At 32.9% G+C, this 19,618-nt stretch overlaps 1 protein-coding gene across 1 annotated transcript in view; it reads right to left on the bottom strand.

Moving 5' to 3' along the window:
- TBCA (tubulin folding cofactor A) overlaps nucleotides 1–19,618 on the bottom strand; it is a 66,761-nt gene that overhangs the window by 8,453 nt on the left and 38,690 nt on the right. Inside the window, exon 2 of the mRNA XM_019640989.1 lies at nucleotides 3,019–3,124. Coding sequence (XP_019496534.1) covers nucleotides 3,019–3,124 — 106 coding nt within the window. The remainder of the gene's footprint in view (nucleotides 1–3,018; nucleotides 3,125–19,618) is intronic.

Below are 19,618 nucleotides of genomic sequence, written 5' to 3'. Positions count from 1 at the left end.
AATACCAACATGGGCCAGTGAAGCAACGTCCTCCACAACTAGACTGAAGAACAAAAGGACAGCAACTTGTCTGTTCCCCTTCCGTGATTCCCCAGTGCTGTTCCCCTCCCCTAATTCCCCAATAAAATCTTTAAAAACAACAACAACAAAAAAAACCAAATCTGGTATTTCTTGCAGAATCAGCCTTGTGAAAAGACCCCTGGTCAAATTCCTCTTTGTAAATTGAAGCCTCCTATTATTTTTTATATATTTAATGAAAAAGATTTCCCCTTTATTTTTAGGAAAAATAAATATTAAATTGTGAATGTTAACTTACGTTTCAAGTAAATCACAAAAAATGTGTGTACATCTTTCTCAAAAAGACATATTTCCCAATACTTTAATTACATGTAATAATTGCAAAATTTTTTTGAGAAATTTTGGTAAAAATCTGGACCAGTTTGTCTTTTTAGTATTACTTCTAGAAAATAAAACATGGGTCATGCCTAAGATGAAATAACAGAGATATGTTTGATTGTGATTATTGCGAATCATTTATGCTCCAGGACAGGCTAGAAAAAAAAAAAAAAAAGAAGACCAGAATATCTGCACTGGTTGAAGGCAAAATCATCTGTATCCACCCTAATTGAGAGATGAGAGTGGGGGGGGGGGAAGATAGCTAAAAGCAATTTGGGCCATATTTGAATGTTGTGTGATATTTAGCCAGAAAAGGGTAGCAGCATAAACCTTTGAAGCACTGGTATTTTGGCCTCTTTGGGTCCTAAAACTTCTGTCCAGTTACTTACTTTAAAAGAACCAAAATTAGGCGTACTCCAGGAAGAGGCCAATTGTGGCAATCAATTTTAGGCAAGAAGTTTGGTAGGGACTAACAGATCACATCCTAAGTGTGTGTTATAAAATAGGGCCAGTTCAGATGATCAAGGAAAACCTGAGCAAAATGGATCCAAGTGAGAGAAGAGCCATTTAATTCAGAAGAGGAGGAAACAGGGAGAAGACTAGAGAACCCACAACATGCAGCCTTGGCTTCCTTGATATTTTCTGTGAGGGGCACAGCAAATGTCAAGAAACCACTACCGACCTTAAAGTCCTAGGCAAACAGGAACAGAGCAGTGCTTCTGGCAATATAACTCCTGTTGCATATAATAAAAAAATGAATGGGGAGCTACAGTATAGCTAAATCTAGGAAAAGGAAATTGAGAAAAGCACGGTTGGGTAAAAGACAAGGTTTCATGAGACTGAAACAAAATTGCAATTGACGATTGTACACACTGCAGGTTGACAATAGCAAACAGAAAATTGTATTGTTCTGTAATTAGATATGGGATAGCATTTTTGAATATGAGTACTAGGATGACTAGGAATCTAAGAAATCATGTTATAAACCATGGCCACTGTGACAAAAGAATTTTAACATGGCTGACTGTATAAAGAACTTTTGAACAAAACTTTTTCCTTTTACATCTGGATATGTAATCAATGATATAACCAGTAAGTGGCTAATATTTTTAAATAACAATTAGAATCAGGATTCAATAAAGAGTTAATCCTTACCTACTATGACTTTACTGAAAGATGATCAATATATAAATATAAATGAAATAGAACAGATTATGTGATAATCTGTGACACTATTTGCAGAATATTATTTAGAAAGGGAACACATATATTCCCCACTCCATGACTAAGAGTGACTGGAACAGTATTTGACAAATAGCAGGAGTTCAATGAATATCTGTTGAGTGAATAAATAAATAGGCATAGACGGTACTTAAAATTATAGGAGGGTATGAGATTACTTAGAGAGGGATTAAAGATAGAACTCTTAGAGGTTTAAAAAACCGTGTGTGTGTGTGTGTGTGTGTGTGTGTGTGTGTGTGTGTGTGTGTGTAGGGGGAAGTATGGGAGAGAGGAGAGAGGGAGAGTTCTAGCAAAGGAAACTGAGGAATAATGGCAGTGAAACAGAAGGAAAACCAGGAGGCAGTTCTATCAAAGATGCCAATATAAAAGAGTGCTGCAAGAAGAGAGTGGTTACTTGTGTCAAATGCTGTTGAGTTTTTGTAAGATGAGGACAAAGAAGTGATAATAACATCACTATTGGCTGTAACAAGGGCTAGGGCACATAATCCACTCTAACAGGAAGGAAGGGAGTATAGGTACAGATGCAGGTAGGTTGATAGATTTTTGTGGTGGGAATATAAGGAAGTTCCCCCTGATAGCCTCTATTTTATCCCAGAATTTTGAAACAAGTATTAGCCAAGAGTGAATCTTCAATAAATGCTACACTGGGAATATATAAGGTGTTATGGAAGCAGAGAGAAGGGACGTAACTTGGCACTGAAGTGGAGTGTACGGTAGGTTTAAAGGATGAATAGGAATTAATAAGGAAAAGGTAGATATGAAAAATAGGAAGAGTATCACACACATGTGCAACATCTTGAGGCATAGGAGAAAGAGCATATTCAGGGAACTAAAAGGGGAACCTAAGATGTCCAGGCAGCGACTGGCAAGAGATGAAGATGGAGAGATAAGCAGGTACCCAAATCAGGAAAAGCCTTGTATGCAATGCTACAGAGACTGAAATTTGTTATGAAGATAATCAGAAGTAACTACTGAAAAGTGTAATACACACACACACACACACACACACACACACACATCAACATATATGTTATTTTAATGGTCTTCACATCAGCTTGGGGGAAATATTTGTAAATTTAAATACACAAGTATATTTAATATAAGGTTAGGTCATTTTTATATTTGATACTTAAAATTCAAGAGGCAGTATGGCTTAATGGTTAAGAGTACAAATTCCGGAGCCAGAATGCTTGTGTTCAAATCCCAGCTATGCTACTTATCAATTGTGTGACGTTGGGCAAGTTATTTAACCTGTGTTTCAGTTTCCTCATATTTCAGTGGAGATTTTAACAGTAAGGACGTAAATAATATTAGAGCTGTTAATGCATTAGTTAATATGGTATTCTGTAAATGTTAGCTATTATTAAGATATAATTTTACCTGCTTTTTAATGGCATAATTTTCACCATCTTCAGCTTTCATTTTTTCAATCTTTTCCTCTTGTTGTTTTGCTTCTTTTTCATACATCATTTTTTCTTTGGCCAATCTATAAGAAAACCAGAAATGTTTTGGAGAATTAACTTTCTCTCTAGCAAATAAACCACAAGAAACAAAGAAACTATGTAATTATAAAACATACTTAAAATAGCAAAGTATATGTACTAGATGGGGAGGACAGGGAAGAGAAGAAAAATACTTTAGTCATAGATGTTAAGTATGATCCTCATGCCCTTAAGACCTATACCTGCTAAAAGCAATGTAATCATCCAAAGCATGCAACTCGTAAATTTTTAATTGAAAACACATTCCATTATAATTGTATTTACAATGTAAAAAAAACACTCAAAATTATGTACTAACATTTCTGTCTCACTTTTTTGTTTAAATATATTTTCCAAACTTTTATACATGTACTTGAAACAACCTAAAGCTCAGCTTACTGGGAAAAACAAAACAGTATATTGCATGCTAAATCCAAAACAAAGAAAGATGAGATTATTTTCAACAACAAAACTGTTTGACAAGTATTCACTGTACTAGTAATTTTATGCCTGACCTTCCTTGTGTGAGGAACTCGGATAGATAATTTAGACATGGTTCTTTTGCGGGCAAGTAGTGGAAACAAGTATTTATTTATTAAAACAAGAAAAGGCATTCATAGAGATCAGGAAGATTTTCAACAATAAGGAATAGAATGATACAAAATTCTACTGATTATTCCTCTGATAACCAAAATTCAATTAACCATAATAGCTCAATCTCCCCTAATTCTAGTTAATAAAAATTTTAATATTAAAGTATAGTCCAAGACAACACTAACATTCCTATATTCACATTATCTAAAGAGCAGAAGAAAAAGCTCTCATAGTCCATACACATCAAAAGCAACTTTCTCCACCCAGCTTGCTTACTTAACTTCTAGACCTATGTTGCTAGGATGGAGTTTAAAAATCATATTAGAGCATGGCTTTTGTCTAATCACTTGCTATAAAGATTTCTAAGTGGATTTCAAAACATGATTTAATTTTCATATTGCAATAAGACTTAAAACATGATTTAATTTTCATATTCTAATAGGACTTAAATAAGTTTGCAAATCTTAAAAAAAAAAAAATCTTTTGTCATACTACCCGGAAGGCTTTTAAGTCAGATTTAAACCTGGATTTAAATCACCACATAAACTACATACTAAATATTAAAATACTAAAATGTTCCAGTTTAGAATTTTGAGGTGTGCAAACAAGACTCATTCTATTTCTCATGATCTTGTGTTAAGACAATGTTAACAATATTTATAGTAGAATATTGTGACCTTCAAACACTCATCCTGAAATACCTCAAAGTGAAAAAAACCAAAGTACAAAATGGGTATACATTTTATGTTACTATGAATATAAACGAACAACAAAAGATTCCAAGAAACAAATAAAACAGGTCACTTGAGAACCTACTATTTGCAATTACCTGAGGAGCAATGCCCTAATAATTTGGGGTAGGGAAGGCTAGCTGGGAATAAATAGGAAGGCTTTCATTTTATGCCTTCCAATAAGGGTTTTTCCCCCCATGTATAAGTATTACTTTTATCAAAAAACTTAGATGCTAATAATTATCTCTGGGTAGCACAATTTTGAATGAGTTTAAAGTCTGCTGGTTATTCCTTTAGCTGTATTTTAAAAATTTTCTGGAATAAAGCAAAATTCAATTAGAAAGGTACTTAAATAGACCTGATAGTTATAATTCTCTAATCATTGATCTCTTTTGCAAGTTTTGCAAAAGCTATAAGTTAAAATAACAAGTACAAATAAAAAGTCGTAATTTATTATATGTTAATTAACTGCAAATATTTTCCATTAGTCTTACAAACCCATACCTACAAGGAAATAGCAACTTCAAAATCTGGTCACTTTTAGTAGTTAGACAAATAAATATATAAGAGGAAAATAAAGAAATAATAAGAGCAATACAAAAGGATAGACATAAGAAGGAGAAATTTTAAGAAATGACAACCATCAGGATAACAATAATCAAATGATAACTTAAGCTACTTAACTGTACATGTACAACATAACGTGATTTAAAATATGTAGTCCAGTGTTTTCCAAACTATTCCATGGTACGCTAGTGGTCAAATAAGCTTAAAAACTACTGCCTGCCCAATCTTAAAAGATTTATGATATATACGAGGTGTGATCAAACAATATGGTGAATGTTTAAATAAAAAACTATATTATAGTAAAAGACACGTTGCCATTAATCCCCCTCACAATACACCCCCTCACTCTGAACACACTTATCCCATCTTTCTTGCCACTTTCTGAAGCAGTTCTGGAAGTCCTCTTTCATGAGTGTCTTTAGTTGCGCTGTCGTAGCTGCTTCTGTGTCCTGAATCATTTTGATCACACCTTGTAAAATGGCCAACAGATATATGAAAAAATGCTCAACTTCACTAGCTATGAGGGAAATGCAAATCAAAACCATAAAGAAATACCACCTCACACCTGTCAGAACAGTTATCATCAAACAGACAAATAATAAGTGTTGGAGAGGCTGTGGAGAAAAAGGAGCCTTCCATACACTGTTAGTAGGAATGTAAATTGGTGCAGCCACTATGAAAAACAGTATGGAGGTTCCTCAAAAAAATTAAGAGCAGAATTACCATATCACCCAGAAATCCCTCTTCTGGTTATCTATCCAAAAAATTCGAAAACATTTATCTGTAAAGATGTATGTACCCCTATGTTCATTGCAGAATTCTTCATGGTAGTCAAGACATGGAAACAACCAAAGTATCCTTCAATAGTTGATTGGATAAAGATGTGGTACATATACACAATGGAATACTACTTGGCCATAAGAAAAGATGAAATACTGTCATTTGCAACAACATGGATGGATCTTGAGATTATTATGCTAAACGAAATTAGGTCAGACAGAAAGTCAAGAACCATATGACTTCACTGATATGTGGGATATACTGAAAGCAACAAAGGAACAAGGCAAACAAAGAAGCAAAAACTCATAAACACAGACAACAGTTTAGTGGTTACCACAGGGCAAGGGATGGGGGGGTAGAAGAGGGAAAAGGGGGTCAAATATATGGTGATGGAAGGAGAACTGGCTCTGGGTGGTGAACATACAATGCAATATATAGATGATGTATTACACAAATGTATACTTGAAACCTATATAATTTTACTAACCAATGTCACCCCAATAAATTTAATAGATATACAGATAGATAAAGAAACTTGCTAGGATAGAGACAGCAAGTTGCCAGACTGCTTTAAATGAGAGTTAAAGATAGTTTTGATTCATAATGTTAAAAAGAATAAAATAACAAAACCAGATTTGTTATCACATTAAACAACTGGGAGATTTAACATATAAGTCTGAATTTCTGGCTTCTCTTGGATGTTTTCATCAGGGAACACAGGGCCTGCATTCTCACTACTGGATAGAGCTAAATAGTGGCTGGTGACTGTTTTAGATGAGGCATGTGCTATTCATTTTGCCCCAATTCACACAACTCCCTGTTTCCCAAACACTCAGGGCTCATACTTGACCCTTGAGTTTGGAATTTTTGTGCTGGAGTTAACTTGCATATCAATGCATCAGTGTTATTGTTTCTTAAAATTATCTTTACAGAATCACAATTATTATTCCGAATATCAGGGATACGCAGAAACTGGAATTAGAAATGACACTTCCAATATTTCTAAACCTTGTAGGTTATTAAACTCCCCTAGTCAATGAAAGCAGCTGGGCTTAGATAGGCCAGAAAGAGGCACATTCAATAACGTCTTGTATTTCAAAGACTTAGAACAAAGATTGACAAACTATGGCCAATGAGCCAAATTTGGCCTGCCATCTAGTTTTGTATGGTCTGAGAGCTATAAAATATTTTCACATTTTTAAATGGTTAAAAAATTAAAATTAATATTTTGTGACACGTGAAAATTATATGGAATTCAAATTTCAGTGTCCATAAATAACGTTTTGTTGGAACACAGCCACACTCATTCATTTATGTATCATCTATGGCTGCTTTCATGCAATGATAGTACAGATGAGTAGTTATGAGAGAACTGTATGGTCCACAAAGCCTAAAATATATACTATCTCATCCTTTACAAAACAGGGTTGCTGACTCCTGACTTGAAAGACTTCAATTGTACTTAACTCCATCCAACCCCTACTTAGCTAAAAACTATCTTAGCATTTATCACACTACACTGAAGCCACTTAAGTTTCTTGAGGACAGGATTAGGTTGTATTCATACTGTATTTTTTATCTTTTTACATAGTAGGCAGTCAATGTTTGTTGAATGAATAAAAAGCTGAGTCTAAAAACTTCACTACTGCCTTTTAACATTTTCAATTTAATGAGATACATAAGACGATTCTGAAGTGGAGCAAAAGTGATTCACAAAACTTGACAAGTAAGAAAAATGTGATTTTTGAGAGTTATACAATGAAAGAGATCAGATCCTATGTCTAGGCCCACAGACAGCTCTGGTTGGTAATCCAAGTCATCCTATTCTGTGTTTTCTATGGAAAGTAGCAGCAATAGCCCAGCAAAATTGAAGAGACACTTAAGTACACTTCACATCTGACAAGAAAAGGTGCTGGGTACTTGCATGGCTTATTGAAACATCAAAAAAAAAAAAATCAGTGAGAACCCAGTAACACCAACATATAAAATTATAGTGAATAAAATGAGAGGGTAAAATGGGGTAGGCGCAAGTAAAAAGGTTTCACTTTCAAACAGTATAAATCAATGTATTGATGACAAGTCACATGACACAGAAGAGGTTTTATATGCGGGGGGGGGGCAAAAAAATGTATACAAGTGGACACTTTGGTTAATGTTGCTCAAGCAGTAGTTCGCCATAATCAGAAGCGTATGGATGCTGATGGTGACCACTTTGAGCACCTATTGTAATTGCAGAAGTCAAATGTGACTTGTATTTATCTTTTGTTATCGATATATATTATTATAATTTTAATACAGCTGTCCTTTCTTAAAATGTATATACATTTTTTTGGCACCCTCTATACATAAAGCCTCTCTCTCTCCATATATATATATTTTTTCATATATATATATATATATATATATGTATGTATGTATGACTTTAACTTCACTAGATATTATCAAATTGCTTTCCAAAGTGGTTGTATCAATTGATACCAAACCTGTCATGTATGAAATTTCCTATTTCTTCTTGGCATCATGGTGAACAACAGGAATTGTCAAAACCATTAAATTTCTGAACATAAGAAGAGTGTGAAATGGTTTATATCATGGTTTGAAATATTAATTTCTCTGGTAATTTATCAGGTTATCTATGTTTATTAAAATAGTAATTACTGGATTAAGTATTTGCTAAATTAATGAATAAATATTTAAGGGTGAATTTGGCAAACATATGTATATGTTCCTATAAATATAGGAATACATGAAAATTATTAAGAACAACATTTTAAAAATTATAATCTCATTGCCCAAGTTAATGACTACCGATCCAAAATGCACATAATTCTGAAATCTGAAAAGGTAAAAAAATAGAAAAATTTTAAATTATGTTTTTTACAAACTCATTTAGCAGCAAAATGTAACCTCAAATGATGTGAAACTATTTATAGACTTTATGCATCCTACCAAATGTGACTCGCCACGTTTCACTGCAGAAATATTAATGTGCTTGATTATAACAGAGTATTTCTCTAGATGCTATTATGTAAATGCATATACTACTATTCCCAAATCTAAAAAATTTAGAATTCAGAAATATGCATGGACCCAAGGGTTTCATATAAGCAATTATAGACCTGTATTAATATTGAGTATTTTCAACTAGTCGTTTTCTTCAAACATGTATATGTGAAAAATTTAAAATATGAAAATAATGTATCATTTCCAATATCATTAAATGGTCTTTGAAAATATAGCTGTTAGTGGCTACAAAGCATTTTATAGTACCAATGTGACAGCTTATTAAAGTATTATCCTATCGGACATTTAGGCCACCCCCATATCATACTATATATAATACTGTGATGAACATCTCTACTCATAATTTTGTTGATGTAAAACATTTTCTTATTACATAATATTTAAAATATATAGTGTCTAATGAGAAATTAGAGTAAGTTTTTTTCCAGTAAACCAGTGATCATTTGCTAGTGAATACTTCCTTTTCCTACTGATGTGATAAACCACCTTTGTCATCCATTATCATTAGTAATATACTAAATACAAACATTAAATCAATCTATCCTATTTTAGCCTACTATCTGGTATTTCATTTTAGTCAAAGAAGATAGACAGTACGCCAGGTTTCATTGTCTAAATATTAATAAGCATATCAAAAGTTAAATTAAAGAGATGTAAAATTAAAAAGAGAAAAATAAGGAAAATGGAAAGTCATGGGAAGATAATATAAATCTGATAACCATTAGGAGTTTTAGATAGTACAGAAAAGCAGCAGGGGAAGAATTTTTAAATAAAATTTCCCAGAGCTGGAAAAAAACCAATCTTAATTGAAAGGGCTTCGTAAGTGCCAACTAGAATCAGTGAAAAAAACCCCTTATCTACGTACATTGTTGAGAATTCCCAGAGATCCAAGAAAATTAAAGCTTTCAAAAAGAGAACAGGTCACCTATAAAAGGAAAACGAATCAGACTGACATTATATTTCATGTTAGTAACACTAGATACTAGAAGAAAATAGAGAAATCCCTTCAAAGTGTTGAGAGAAAATTATGCATAACCTGGATTTGTAACTATAACAGTGAGGAAAAAATTCACTAACTCAGTACTTATTTACTAAGAGGCCATTATGTGCCAGCATGATTTTATGTATCAAGGATATAGCAGTGAACAAAATTACAAAAATCTCTGCTCCATGACAATTTTTAGTGAGGAAATAAGTACAATAAATAAGTAAAGTATATAGCATGTGAAACTGTGATAAAGTCCTATACAAAAAAAGCAGTGAAGAAAGCTTGGTAATATAGGGGATTTGCAATTTAAAATAGGATGGTCAGGGAAGGTCTCTTTGAGAAGGTTAAGTGAGTTAAGATCTGAAAAAGGCAGTAAGTCATGTGGGTAACTGATGAAAGAAGTCATAGGCCAGGGGAACTTTTTCTAGTTATCTAAAAATTCAAAAAATTTACCTACTATGCCCTCTTTGTGAGAAATTCATTTAAGAATGTACTCCAGAAAATTGAAGATGAAAATCAAGAAAAGAAACCATTTCAACACAATGCAATGAAGGAAAAATAAATCCCAGCTTCAGAAATACAGTGCGGTGGGATTTCTTTTTCCTTCATTAGACAGTTGCATTATGTTGAAATGGTTTCTTTTCTTGATTTTCATCTTCAATTTTCTGATGGAATTGTAATAGATAAGTATGATATCGGGGGTGGGAGGGCAGTGGATGGGGGGAGGAGGGTTGTTACTTTGTGAGGGGTGAAAAGGATAACTATTGCATTGTTCTGTACATCTGAAACTAATAATAATAAAAAAAAGAAATCCCAGGATTAAAACTGTACTGTAGGGCTGGAAAACAATCAGTCTAAATGAGAATCTTAGTATGGAGTCATGGGAACATCTTTAAGAAGAGGAATGGGATAGATTCTAAAGAACAAATACAATGAAGGTACAAGTCATTTATGTGTTTTTTTTCTCTCAGTAATAAAAAATGAAAGACAATTAGAAACTCCAGAAAAGCAACACCCACACAGAGTTGTGGTTGTAGTATGAAGCAATTGATGAAAAAGAAAATTCATCTAACCTGGATTTATAATAATAATAATCTCCTTTGAGCAGCAGAGGATCCACTAAGAAAGAAATGTAATCCTATACTACATACCATATTTAAATAATTATAATCTACTTATTCATTTTCAACTTTTAGAATAGGCTTATGAGCAAAATACATTTTTTTCCACTTGTCTGAAATACTCAAGTTGTGTTTTTAAAGGTTGTTTAAAAGCTAAGGAATGTCTACCAAATTTTGTCATAAAAATTTAAGATGACCCTGGCAGCCAATAAAACTTCAGCATTTCATAAAAATTATACTACTACCTAGGTAATCAACTCCCTGTATTAAATCCCTGTTTGAAATCCTTAGTATGATTTCCTTTCTCTTGATTGATACAGTTCTCCTCTACTGATATAACTGATAATAAACTTTGCTGTCTCTGAAGAAACAAACAATACTTTTGAGATTTTTATTATATAAGAGATGAAGGAGGAACTTTTATTGAGGATCAAATATGAAGAGACTTTAGTGTACTTTACTGCATTTAATACTTATAATCCTATTTAAGTATTTCCATTTTACAGTCTCTTAATTATGCCTCCCCACAATGTTTTTAAAATAGTCTTTAGGTTCAAAAAGAACTGAACCAGGATTAATATTTCAGAAATGAATAAAATATAAACTCTCATATTTCATGAAACTTTGGTAAAAAATGATAATACTAATGAAAATTAAGCTGAAGTCAGATAGCAACATTGATGAAAGAAGTCAGGTTAGATGAATGATTTTTAAATGTTTTAGCATTTTTGATGGCCATCATTAAATCTGCTCCCCCTACACTAGCCCTGTGGTGAAGTTCAACCAACAGTTACAATTCAAGAAGAGATAGTTATAATATTGGCATCCCATGAAACAGGATATATAATAGATTTAGGCAAAAGCTTGAATCATTCAAGATAAGCTAAAATTAAAATATGATAACAGCAGTTAGCACACACTGACCATTTAGTATGGGCCAAATACTACATCAAAGCATTGTCATGTAACCCTCAAAACAACCCTATAAAATAGGTACTATTATGAGTCCCATTTTAGTAATAACTAAATTGAAATTCATGGAGCTTGTCCAAGTTCTCACAGCTATTAAGTGCCAAAGAACTGTTTTATTCCGAAGTTTACACTCTTAACCACTAGTGATACACTTTTTATTTTTTGAAGTAATTTCCAAACATTTGAACACATAAAAAAGTTAAAATGGACTAAATTGCAACAGGCATTATTGGTTGCTTTCCCAACAGTCACTTCTTACTTGCCAACAGAATCTAATTTTGATTATGATCATCCAAGAAGCCATGTCCTTCAAGGGAAGAAGCTAGTAATAATGTTCTTACTCCCTTTGCCAAGTGATAGTTTGGGCATGTGTTAAGTGACCCAATTCTGGCCAAAGCTACAAAAGGGCCATCTGCTGGGGGCTTCTCAGAAGGTTGTCATTCTTCCTAAATGTGATATAAGCAAGTATAATTCTCTTTTCCCTACAGGACATTGTCACGTGTGTGTGACACCTGCCACTTGTGGCAGTTGTCTTGGGATGATGAGATCCAGTCTAACAGGACAGGTCACTCTGGGATGTCAAGAACTTAAATCTTTGATAATAGTATTTAACTACTAAATTAATCAACTCTGAAAGGACCCTCCCTCCAGATATCTGAAGGTAAGATGATAAATATCCTTACAGTTTAAGCCATATATAGTTTGATTTTCTATTACTTCTAAGCTAAAAGCATCTGAGGTGACTGAGTCATTAACAGCAGAAGACTGTTCTGCAGGTACAGAAATCATGCTTTCCTACTTTGGGCTAATTCATTTGAAATTGATAAATCACTTAGACATTGAGAAACCTCACCTGTTCCTTCTTATAGACAAATAAACATAAAGAAAGTAAAGAGGAAATTTCCTATATAATATGCAATTTTATGTTTCTACTGTATTAAGAAATATTACATGTAAATTTTGTGCAAAAGTATTTCACACTTAAAACTAAATTAGTATAAAACTTTAACAATTTTTGTGTTTGTAATATTCACAGAGTGTTCTAAAGGCTAATATCCATAATAAACAGTACGACCTTCTATCTATATTTTCAATTTACAAAGTACATCTATAACTTAGAGGATACTGGATGTTAAATATTAAAATATCTCCTCTAGGATGAGAAGCCGTTGACAACAAAGGTAGAAAGCTATCCTAAGACACTGACAAGGTCTCTATACCTACGGATTGATAATGAACTCAGAATCTATCTGTAACTGTCTGCTAATGATATTCATCATAATAATAGTTATACTTGTTCTTTGGGTTTTTTTATATAGTTCAACTGTTTATGATTACTGAACATGTATGTTAATTGTTAATACTCTTTTCATGGTTCATGTAAATGTTATACTACAATAGATGCCAAATACAGAAAAAATGAGACAGACGGTAAAACTCAGATCATGATAGTTCACAGGACAGAAATGATCCAAAGTGTTTTTGTCACAATGAAGGCTATAAGACCTGACTGCCTTCCACTTACCTGCCCTTCCCTTTTGGGGAGAATTCAGCCTTAACTCAGATCCCATGATTACAGTATTGCCCCATCACCGATTTTCAACAAGATGATGCTACTGAGACTTTCTAGGAATGAGCTTTCCTAGCACTGTGAGACCACACTATCTGATGAAAAGGTTGGTCATCAATGTAAGTATTCTTTGGATTCATTGATGACCAAAAGAGGAAACTGTGGATGAAACAAAGGTTGTATGAAAAGTAACCTCACAGGGTGATCTGACCATAAATTTCTAAATGGGCAAGTCATAGTGGGTAGTCATGCCTCAGGCGTGTAACTTCTTTTAGTGAGAGGTTTTTAAGCCAAGCTCTGTCCATTGTTTTTGTGCATCTATCTAGGTTAACACACCTTGAGATGTCAGAATACCCCTGGAAGGCATAACCACCTTTAAGAAAGCACATAATCTTGTTAACTGTCCTATAATCCAATTCCCATCTTGCTTTCTCCAGTGTAATTAATCTTCCTTACTTCCCTCTTTAATCTCAAATGCATAAAAGAAGCTGCAAAACTGTTATTCTCTGGAGCATTTGAGTCTTGCTCCCCCACATATGTCTTCAGTTTGGCTCAAATAAACTCATAAAAATGCAAAACAAACAAATAAATGGTAAAACATCAATGCCCCTAAACTGTAACTTACAGGCAGAGGCATTAAGTAAATATAAATGTTTGTAACCTATGGTAAGATGTTTAATGATGCTACAAAGGAAACAATATAGCACCAGGTAAGGTGTATCCACTTATAACTTGGAACTCAGTAACTTCTTGTCAAATGGATTTAAAATCCATACCTTCCCTAGTGAAGAGGACAAAAGTATTCATGAAACGAAAAGAAGCTATGTGACTTAAACAAGTAGGCAACAAGTTTTTCTGCTAAACACATCAAGAGAAAGCATTCTATAGAAATCAGAGTAAAAGACTATTTAGAGTGAATTTTAGGCTTTTGAAGATTAAAGGTTTAGTAATGAGACCCCAGGCACACAAAAGAAATAATGTCTTTACAAAAGTATGTTAGGACAAAAATACCACTATGAAAGATGCAGAAAAAAAAAAAGATTCATATGGGAAAATCCAAAAGGACTGCAAATTAGAAGCTAATTGCTTAGCCACCTCAATTAAGAAATCTTACTAGCTCCTTAGTGAGGAAGAAGTGAAGCTTGACATCAAAACCCGATGATTTAGTGCTTATGGTCTATATGTATGTAGTTAAAACTCAGTGAGTTCATTATTCTCTATTAATTCTTTTGTGGTCACTATGAAGTCAAAGTTTGGGGAGTCAGCAAAACTTAGGCAAAATCTGCCATGGTATCCTGGTCTTAACTAAACAAAACAAAAATGTGCTACATACAAACCCACATCAAATGAGATGCGGCTGGAGATGGTACTTGCTCTGAGTGGAATGCCTTCTCTCCTTCCTCATCCTCTTTCCCCACCCCACTTATTCTTTAAAACTAAATTCAAATATCCTTGTCTTCCAGAAGGACCACTCTAACTCCCACCCTACCATCCCCCAAGCCACTGTGGATCCTTCCTATGTATCTTCATAGCATACTTATTTCCATCACAGAATTTATCACAATAGGTAAAAATTTTGTCTCTGTCCACACTTGAAAGTGGATGCCGTGAGGACTGGAAATGTGTCTCCTATCAGCACCTATCAGAGTGTATGCCTCTCAGATATGTTTACAGAAGCAACCCACAATAATTACCCTGAGAGGTAAACAGGGCAGCTATCATCTCCATCTTCAAATAGGAAACTGTAATTCAAAGGAGTGAAATGACTCAACTAAGGCCAACTGGCAAAGAAATGGTGAAATCAGGATTGGAAATCACATTTTCTAACTTCAAGTGTCAATATTTTCTAACACATCATACTTCCTCATGTTTAAAGTAAATGAAGCAATTTTCAAAATTTAAACTTCTTTAACTGTTCCAAAAGTAAAATCATTCCATGGTTCAAAATCTGAATAGCACAAAATAGTACAAAATGAAAAGGCAACTCACTATCCACACACCCTGTCTCCAGCCCCTCAGTTCCCACCACTGCAAGCAACATGCTCTCAATTTGTGTATCTTAAATGACAGAAATTAAATGTTTAATCTGATGGTATTTGTTACTTTATCTCCCACTACTCATTAATTAATTAATCCACTAAGCTGGAGATGGTTCAAGTTATGTTCACTGCCCATGTAGAATATATGCTTTAATTAATTTTAATAAATAGACATGTATTGTAGTGTAACAGTTAAAATGATGCATGCCAAACACAAAATCAATACCACCATGGTTTTTTTGGTAATCTTGTGAATTTCAGAGATTAATAAACTAATAAATCTTAGGAACCTTAAATAATTCACAAAACACAAATGTAAAACTATTTCACTAATCCACTAAACTGTTCGTTAAAAAGTTTTGAGATAATGAAAGGGCTGAGGACATTATTGTGAATAGCTTCTGCTTGAGTTTCTATGAGAAAGCAATAGTACCTCCCCCACAGCTGCTTCATCTCCATACAAAACACTCTGACAGTTTTAATTACTACCTAAATTCACAAATCTCTCTGTACATTTGACTTTTTATCCTCTGTCCAGACCCATATCTCTGTCTTTATAACATCTCTATTTAGACAGCCCACCAGCAAATAACTGAAGCCGACTGAAAACTGAGCTCATCATCATCTTATTCCAAAACAATACCCCTTTCTCCAACTTGAACTGTCACCATCAGAATCACACAACTGCTGGATAAAGTCATCTGGTGTTTGAGAAGCTCAGGGAAGAAGGGCCAAGTTGTCTGCAAGCTCAATGTGAACCAAGAGTGTGATGCAGCTACTAAAACACAAAAACCAAAAACAGCCCATTCAATCTCAGATGCATTAAGAGGCAAAGAACATGGTAGGTAAATGGTACTGCATGGATGAACTACATCTGTACTATTATACTATTATTCATTATTTTACTTCCAAAATTGTTATATGTAACTTAGATCCAAAGGGATTTAAAGCAGCATCTGAAGAAGGACCCTTACAAACCAGGGTATTAACAGAGGAATATCCAACACCATCATTCTAGTCTGTGAAATAGCTGTTTCCCTAAAACATTTAGCTAGATGATGGATTCTAAACTAATTATCGGTTATCCTAACTAAAATGGGCAAAGAAAATATTTGATGCAAATGACTTTAGCTGACTGATGACCATAGCTTCTCAGAGATAATAAAAGTTAGCATCAGTTAGGATACCTGAATTTTATCAAATTATAAAATAAGCCTGATTTAAAAATATTTTAGATAGTAATAATCCTTGGTGATCCATCAACTCAATTTGTTCTTAGAATTACTGATGAGAAAATTTGGGAGCTAAATATGGGATTTTTTTTTTTTAGTTGTAGAGCTCTAGGATCCAGAGAAGAACTCATAGCTTTGGGATTATTAGCATTAAACAGAGGTACTTTGTAATGTAAAGTGTTTATTCAGTTTGTTGTACTAAGGTTTGTTCATTAGGTCTAAACAGTTCAAGAAGAAACATGAAGATTTTTTTCTATTTTTATGTTACTGATATTGAGGTATTATTTAAGCCCTATATACAGAACAATGACAAAATAACCATTAACTGGTAATAGAAAAATGTAAGAATTAGAAATAATTTTCATATTATAACCCTAATTAAAAGTATACACTTACCACTGTATGTGTATGTTAAAGGGCCCACTTTCAATGTATATTTATTTTGTACTTCACCATATATAAAGCATTTTTTTTTAAACTCAAGCCAATTTTCTAAGTCTTTAACTGCTTAAATATTACTTTAAAATAATAGTTGGTAATGGTACTTGACATAGAGCTGTATTTGACATAATTTTAATAGCTGGCAAATTGGGTTTGAAAATTCAATATAACAAAATTTTCTTAATTATTCTAAGATTAGATTAGTGATTCCCAATGACTCTGAAGCCCTCCAAATCTTGCTTGTCTGTCACAATGATTATAGTCTGTAGTTTTAAACAAGTTTGCATTATCTCTACTATTCCCCACTTTTATTTTTCAATTGTTCACTTGAAGTAAAACAGTCATTTTACAGCCTGACTTTCTGAATTTGTCAATAAACACTGTTGCATTTTCACGGCTGGAGGCATACCTATCATGAACAATATGTGTGAGCATGTAAAAACATGAAAAGCCTCTAACTTCACAAAAACAGAAGAATATATAATGTACTTTATGGCATTTTAAGAGCATCCCAACTTTTTGGAAGTTGCTGTTCTACGCAATCTTTCTGAACTATTTCAGATGAGTTATTTGATAGAATCTCTTAGGATCCTGATTCTGGGCATAGACTACCATGATCATATATGAACACATCTGTAACAAACATCCCTTTCTGTGGTCAACCTAAAAAAACCCAGGTAATAACTGTAGCATTGGGGTTAAAGAAAGCACAGGAGTTAACTCAAACTTGCTTATATGTTGGGGGAACGGGATTTATCCTTTAATTGACCATGTAAATATAACCAAACTGCCATTTTTCAAATGTGGTAACAATTGTTTTCTTTCACAGAAGAAAAAGGAATGCTCTTCCAAGAAATGTTAACAGATGCAGTGAAAAGAAAAAGGTTTCTATGAACAAATAAAGCTTGGGAAATATTACATAACTCTATTCCCTTCTCAAAGATTAGTGAAAGCTTTTTGAGTAATCTTACAATAAGGAAACGTTGGACTTACCTATTAAGATCTAGTTAACCATATTCTATAGAACACCAAACTGGAATCCAAAATGAGAGGCAGGTAATATTCAAAATTCTGACTACAGTAGCTGACAAATTTCTATTTCTAAATTTCTAAAGTATATTTTTACCCTATGTTAAATACAAAAATATTCTATTCAAAATTTCCAATTTATAGAAGTTAATAAAATGCCATATTATCAACTTAAATAAGTTATTTAAAAAACAAATCTTAATGTGACAGCAACAATAGCTTAATTAATACTAGTACGTTTCTCTGTATGTTTGTGTAATTAATATTAAAAAATGACCATGAACTTTATAACTATCTTATTTTTAATTTTAATTTGCTTTAAATGAATTCATTTTAGTAGAAAATAACTACCCATATCATCTAGTGATATCAAGCAAAATATTTAGTTTGAAAAATTATATAAATTATAGTTGACAAAATTAAAACAAAATCGTATCCAATTTTTCCTATTACAAGTTTATTTTTTTACCTTAGACATGGTATTTGAATGGCAATAGATACTTAGTGGTCTTTAGGCCAAATTCTATAAAGGGACACATTTTTTTTAAAGGTCATTTTAAAGAAGATGGCTTCAATAAAAAATATTAGATACCTAAGCACTCTAAAATTGATGCCTTAACTTTGAATTTTTGAACAAATTAGTACATAAAATGTCATCTACAGATCTCTAAACATCCATTAACAAATACCCATAATTTAAATTTCCAAAATAGCACAAATTACATGGGGGATGAGGCAGTAGTTACATTATGGAAAAACGGGCTAAAATCTAGTCGCAATACTGTGAGAAATTGAACTTTTAACTTTCTAACCATCTAATTTAACTTATTAGACTATTTTTTCTCCCTATCAATCCTATAAAAGGAAAATTGAGTATGGCCTTAAAAAAAAACAAACCCAAAAAAATCCCCACGTAGTCTATTTTATATGAAATTTTATTCTCTAGGCATTGGAAGTGGTACTTTAGCTACTGTGGCCTGTACAACTTAAACCACTCATTTATTTCTTGTTCTATAGTAATAAGGAAATACTCTAAAGATAATGTATAATAGATACTGCATGTCTTAAAAAACTAAAGATACACATGAAATATAAAAACTAGACAGTATTACTTATAAAATGAAACTTATTATGATGTATGTGTGGGAGAATATGTGTCCAAGTTATTCCAAGAGTTCATAAATATTTTAACACTATTTTTAAATTTTCTAAACATTTTAAGCAACAGTACAAATTTTCCACTGTTAAAACAGTTGCATGATTTGAAAGGCCAGTCATTTCATTTTCAGATTAGGCAATACATTCACCAAGGTATAATTTGTTTTCTCAATTTATAAAAATAAATCTAGGGATTCTTTGTATACATAAATCAGATCTTCAACAGCAATCATACAAACAATTTATGAACCAA

This window comes from Hipposideros armiger, unplaced genomic scaffold (assembly GCF_001890085.2).
Source record: "Hipposideros armiger isolate ML-2016 unplaced genomic scaffold, ASM189008v1 scaffold_55, whole genome shotgun sequence".
NCBI lineage: Eukaryota > Metazoa > Chordata > Mammalia > Chiroptera > Hipposideridae > Hipposideros > Hipposideros armiger.
This window is presented reverse-complemented; position numbering and strand designations above follow the sequence as displayed.